The sequence below is a fragment of the Epinephelus fuscoguttatus genome, linkage group LG14, assembly GCF_011397635.1.
Source record: "Epinephelus fuscoguttatus linkage group LG14, E.fuscoguttatus.final_Chr_v1".
NCBI classification, from domain to species: Eukaryota; Metazoa; Chordata; class Actinopteri; order Perciformes; family Serranidae; genus Epinephelus; species Epinephelus fuscoguttatus.
The window spans coordinates 5,866,728-5,873,083 of NC_064765.1; the positions used below are offsets into that span (position 1 = coordinate 5,866,728).

The 6,356-nt window shown below is 40.5% G+C and overlaps 1 protein-coding gene across 20 annotated transcripts in view; it reads left to right on the forward strand.

Annotated features, from left to right (window-relative positions):
* mark3a (MAP/microtubule affinity-regulating kinase 3a) overlaps positions 1 to 4,400 on the forward strand; it is an 86,164-nt gene extending 81,764 nt beyond the window's left edge. For 7 of the 20 annotated variants that reach the window (XM_049596678.1, XM_049596677.1, XM_049596682.1 and 4 more), the window contains 2 exons: positions 799 to 843; positions 3,544 to 4,400. In XM_049596678.1, coding sequence (XP_049452635.1) covers positions 799 to 843; positions 3,544 to 3,889 — 391 coding nt within the window. In that variant the 3' untranslated portion in view covers positions 3,890 to 4,400. The remainder of the gene's footprint in view (positions 1 to 798; positions 844 to 3,543) is intronic. The other 13 variants (XR_007450944.1, XR_007450945.1, XR_007450946.1 and 10 more) reach the window with 3 other exon arrangements.
* The last annotated feature ends 1,956 nt before the right edge of the window (positions 4,401 to 6,356 follow it).

A 6,356-nucleotide genomic window follows, 5' to 3' on the forward strand; every position in this document is an offset into this window, starting at 1 on the left:
GAAAACATAAACTCGTAAAAATTACATTATTCACATATTGTTACATTTTGTTTTTTTCCTGTAAAATTGTTTGACTTTATTCTCATTTAATTACGATTTTATTCTTGTAATGTTTTTTCTCAATGTGGCCCCAACACTACGTCAATTTCATTTTTTTCAAGGTCAAAAATTAACTTTACGCTCATTAATATATATTTTGTTAACATGATTGTGAAAACATTTGCAAATTAATAATTTAACTTGAACCTTATAATCCATTATTACTTTAAAACCACCAAAAAGGGAACAGACGTAGATTTAAATATGTTTTTAAGGAGGAAAGTAAAAGTTCCTCTCACTGCCCCTCCCCCTCCCTCCCTGTCAACAGTTGTATCCTGCCTGAGTCTCACCTGTCGGCTGTAGTCGATGTTGTTTCTCTGCTGTTTGGGTCGACACACTCGGACCAGATCATGAGATGCATTTCTGTGTTTAAGTTTTCTTTCCGTCTGTTTTATAGTTTTGGTTTCAGTTTGAGATCACCGTCCGAACATCCATCTGTTTTTATTTCTTCCTCTCGTGATTCTTCACCGGAAGTTAAAAATCTTCCATCTCTTTGTATTTTTTGTGTTTTCGGTGGTGGTGGCTCTGGTTGTTGTTTCACATCGGTGTCACTCTCCTCCTTATTTATACGTCACATATTCTCTTTTTTTAAATTGATATTGAATTGATTTCTTGTCGTGCACAATCCACATCTTTTTTTCTTCTTTTTTCTTCCTCCTCTTCCTCCTCCTCCCTGTCTGATCTTCTCATGCGCCTCAGAGTCTCAACCGAGTTTGAGAGAAACGGGAGATTTGAGGGCTCAAGGTGAGGTTACCCCCCCCCCCCCCCAAAAATCCAAATACACGTTCAGTTTGTCCTCGTCTGCAAACTCAAAGCTGCTCAACCCTCCTCTGCGTAGGAAGCCCTCTCTGCTTTGTTTCTCCTCCGATGTTTGAAAACCAGTGTGTTGCATTTTGGCTCGTTTTTGGATTGATTTGTGTGTTTGCATGGCTCTGTACTCGTGTGCTGCTCTGATAGCATGGCATATTTATGTTCTTGTTAACCTGAAAAATGCTCCTAATACCCCCCCCCCAGAAAACACTGGCATTAATAATACAGCATGGATGTGTCTAGCCCCAGTTTACATTACATTCACAGTCGCAGAGCTGCGTTTTCTGGAAAAATAATAGATATTTAAAAACCCTAAATCCTCAAAGACTCATTTAACCATCTGAATAACAAAAATGTTTAATCTACTGCTTGTTAAAAAAGATTTTTAATCCGTTTAAACTTTATTTCCTGTCCTTACAGTTTATTTTAAAAGGAAAATAATGTGAAATTTCTGTTGAACAACTTGTTTTATTTTGGCAAAATATGATTTATATACATTCACGTTTGAATTTATGGTCACCATCTTTTGGAAATATATTTTAGTAAGCTTAAACTCTAAACCTCTTAAATATATTGTTCATTTTGAATTGAGCTCTACATTTTTTGATCGTATAAACCTGACAGTTCAATATTTCTTTGCCCACTTTTTATCTTTCTTGTGGCGTACAGACAAGGAAATAATAATTTATGTGAATTAAATAAATTAATTTAAGGAAGAATTGTGGCAAAATGGTTTAAAGTGTGCCTTGTTACTGTAACGTCCCAGATTTTGGCACGAATTTTGGCAAAGAATTGCCAATAAAAAGAAGATAAATGAAACTAATGTATAGTAGCATCAACATAGACAGATTTAATTCATAATCTATTGTTTTAATTTGGTCCTTGTTGCACAAATTGAAGAAGAACGTGACATTGTCCCCCAAAAGAAACCAGTCACAGTTACTGAATATTTTTTACCAGATGGTTAAAAGAATCTTTTTAGAGATCTGAGAATTAATTTAGAAAAGCTGTACGACCTTCTTGGGTTTTAAAACAGCTGTTTTTTGTTTCCCAGGAAAACAAATGCTGAGCTCCGTGACTTGAATGTAATGATGACGCTGTATGTGAGAGGCTTAAACTCGGGGCTAGTGAATGTGTCCTGGTGGAAACAAACACCAACCGCAAGCTAAATAATGTGTAAAGAAATAGTTTTAGGTGTTTTGGGAAACTTGCTTTCATGCTGAGAGTTAGATGAAGAAGCACGGCCAAGAATTGTTCAGAAAAATCTTAAAGGGGAAGTTTGGTACTTTTGGAAAAACAATGGTCCAGCAGCGCGGAAACAGGCTGCACTGTAACCACTCAGGGCATTGTGTCGTCAGTTTCGGGCCATTTTTGCCACTAACACACTCAGATTATTGAAGTCCAGGTTGTTTGATTAATGTGTACACTGTGCACCATGCCTGATTCCACCTGAGTACAGTTTGTCTCCAGTACAGTACGCATCAGGTGTGAACACCAACTGTACCAAAACACAGAAGTGGACTGTTACTTTTTTTACTTTTAACCAGTTATGAAACAGTCTAAATTTAATACTGATGCGTCTGTCTCAGAGGGCAGCACAACCTGCAGCTGACAGACCAAGATCAGTCGTATTTGATATAAAAATGCTGCAAGTGTCTGACAACATCATGGAAAGGATCCCTTGTTTAAAAGTACGAGTCTTTTGTTTAACCAGAAACAGCCCTGAAAACACCATCAGCAAACCCACCAGACTCCATTTAAATAAACAGTAATTTAAGCATGTATAGATTCAGCATATTTTCACATCTAACTGGGTGAATTAAGAGTTCATTTCAACCACATCAGAGTTGGTCGTTGTTGAAACCGTGGAAAAATGAACCCATGTGAGTTTTATTTTGTTTGTGTCGACTTTAAAGGAAGTGTCTTTACACAGTTATAAAATTACTGTTGTTTAAATGGAGTCTGGTGGGTTTGGTGATGGCGATTTCGGGCTGTTTCTGGTTAATTAAAAAAGTCTATCTCTGTAGGGATCCTTTCCATGATGGCGTCAGACACTTTGAATAACAATCTGATCCTGTCAGTGACAAAAAGAAACACTTTTAAATCGACGTAAATTGCTGCACAAATGCCCCAGATGGTTACATGGCAGCCTGTTCTGCAGCTGCCGTCTGCAGCGCTCTCACTCAATACTGGACCAGTTTAAAAAATGGTTGTTCCTAAAAAGCATGGGAAAATAAGTCTATATAATGTGTCATTTTTACACACAAGATACAACATGTTACCTTTGGATGGAGCCAGACGAGCTGTTTCCTGATTTCCAGTGTCTGTGATAAGCTAAGCTAAGCTAACCATCTGCTGGCTGTAGCTTCATATTTACTGCACAGACATCAGAGTGGTATAAATCTTCTCATCTAACTCTTGGCAAGAAAGCAAATAAAACTTCGAACTATTCCTTTAAATTTTGACCGGCTGCTTTAACTGATAAGAAACTGTGTTTTTGATCTGTTAAAGAATAAAACTGTCTTCTGTGAAGCAGTCAAAGCAGCTGTTGAATCTTTTTTAAACCCAGCTTGTGATGAAATCTCAAATCTGCGACACTAAAGCTCGTGTGTGTGTTTCTGTTTCTCCCGACAGTCGCCATGTACCTGGGGATCAAAAAGGGGAAAATAAAGACAGTAAACCCCGCTCCCTCAGATTCACTTGGAGTATGAGGACCACCAGCTCCATGGAGCCTTGTGATATCATGCGGGAGATTCGCAAGGTGCTCGATGCCAACAACTGCGACTACGAACAGCAAGAGAGTTTCCTGCTTCTTTGCGTCCACGGGGACGGGCGAGCCGAGAACCTGGTCCAGTGGGAGATGGAGGTTTGCAAGCTGCCCCGTCTCTCTCTCAACGGCGTCAGGTTCAAACGGATATCCGGATCATCCATCGCTTTCAAAAACATTGCTTCCAAAGTTGCCAACGAGTTAAAGCTATGAACAAAAGGGTTTAAAAGTATACATATATATATCTAGAAGTATTTAAGCTGTACAATCATCCAAGTAGCAGTTTCCAAATGTCTCCTTTTTTAAACAAAATACAGAGTATGTATTGAATATTATAATGTATAGATTAAGGCTTTTGGCAATAATCACTGAATTACCTACTAATATCTCAGTCTATTCTGGCCACACGGGGTCGACATTAACGAGTTGAATATGATTTGTCATGCTGTGAATGTGGACAAAAAAAGAAACATTTCTAGTCTTATTTATTTTCATCTTTTTTGTTTTGTTTTTTTTTCTCCTGGAAAAAGAAAAAAATTACGTAGCGTTTTTGTTTTCAGTGTAAATAATGTAACTTTACTTTAAAGACAGCTTCACTGCAATACTCTTTTTTTTTTTTTTCTTTTGTATTTCGTTAAAAAGTAGAGATGATGGGGAGTCCGTGTAAATGCTCACATGGTTTAAGGGTCACTCATGTCTCAATTAAAGTGTCTGTCAACTTGAACGTCTCGCGCTGATCTTTTGTGTCCGGACAAGATGAGAAAATACGAGTGTTTGCTTCATTTTGAATGCTTCTGTGTGGAGGTCTTGTTGAGGAGTGAGGGTAGAATGGAGCGTGAGATGGATCTGCGGTTTGGTGCGGCTTCTGCAGCGATGCAGGTGCTGCGCCAGGCCGTCGTGGTGAAGAGGGAGCTGAGCTGAAAGGCGAAGCTTTCGATTTACTGGTCCATCTACGTCCCAACCCTCACCTATGGTCATGAGCTCTGGGTAGTGACTGAAAGAATGACATCGCGGATACAAGCGGTGGAAATGAGTTTCCTCTGCAGGGTGTCTGGGCTCAGCCTTAGAGATAGGGGGAGGAGCTCAGACATCTGGAGGGAGCTCGGAGTAGAGCTGCTGCTCCTTCACGTCAAAAGGGGTCAGCTGAGGTGGTCGGGCATCTGATCAGGATCCTCCTGGGCGCCTCCTGTTAGAGGTGTTAAGGGCATGTCCCACTGGTAGGAGGCCCCGGGGCAGACCCAGAACACACTGGAGGGATTACATATCTCATCTGGCCTGGGAACACCTTAGGGTCCCCCAGGAGGAGCTGGAAAGTGCTGCTGGGGAGAGGGACGTCTGGGGTGCTTTGCTTGGCCTGCTGCCCCCGCGACCCGGCCCCGGATAAGCGGATGAAAATGGATGGATGGAATAAAAAGGGCTTGAACACTGTAGAAATACACCATCTGACCGAATGTGACTTGAATGTGTGGTTACTCTTCACCTTCACACTTTGGGATACTGACCCAAGACAAATTGTTGTTTCTTTCTTTCTTTTGGAAAGCTATTCTCAGGTGTGTTTATTACGTGTGTTTCGTGCCACAGAGTCTCACTAAGTATCTGGAGGTTAAAAGACATCTTTTCGTTGAGGTTAAATTGTCCATCCATCGTCCCACTCACAGCTTTCTCCTTTTAAATGTCATCATCCCTCACACTGGCATCCAATCAGGGCTTTGGATGTGTCACACACTTAAATTCCCACACGCGAACGACGACAAAAAGGTTCCCTGTGAGGGTTTTTTAAATTAATTAAATTCTTTATAATCAGTAACAATATGTGGTTATCACAGAACCCCGTGGCACACCTGGATTGGCATCATGGAACAACATTTGAGAACCACCGATCCAGACACCCTAAAAACTTCAACCTAATTGTAACCAGGACACAAAGATGTCTTCAGGACTACAAGTCCCAAACACCATGCTTCTCTGGCTCTTCATGATGTGTGAGTCCTTTTAGTTTTAGTCCTTTGGACTTGTTTCAGAGCCCAGTGTCTTTGCCTGACACTGATTTTTGGTCTTGTGTATTTCTGGAATTGTTTAACACCACAGTTTTGTTGGACATATTTCTGTCTGTCCTCTCACTACAGCTGGACAGGAAGCCTTAACTTAAACTACTTTGCGACAGCTCATTAAGTGTTCAGATGCTTCTGCTACAGTGTGACGCTGCAGAATAAACATGCAAGAAAGCAGCACTGCAGATGTTTTTACACGTACCTCCGTAAGGTTGGAAAACTGAAGGGACAGATGATATAAATGCATTCAGTCTATAAAACACTTCAGCCTACATTTCTCATAATGCAACCCTGTAGCATCTTTAGCCTCTAACACATTTGAAGCCACTTTGCAGCATTCTATCAAGGAAGATTACCCAACATCACCTGTGCCAACATGCTGCGCTCATGGACCGACAAATGGCTCTGACGTTGTAGGTCCATCTTTGTGTTTGGGGACAAAATGTCTGACAGCTGATGTCTGACAGGAGTCATGAGACATTTTAAATTTCTGAAACCTTGTGAAGGTGGTGTTTAGACTGGAGTTTCAGAGGCTCTGCAGGTCACATTAGACTCAGCATCAGAACAGGCTGATGAGATTCATGTCACCTTGATAATGTTTATAACTCACTTCATTGATCACAAAGCTG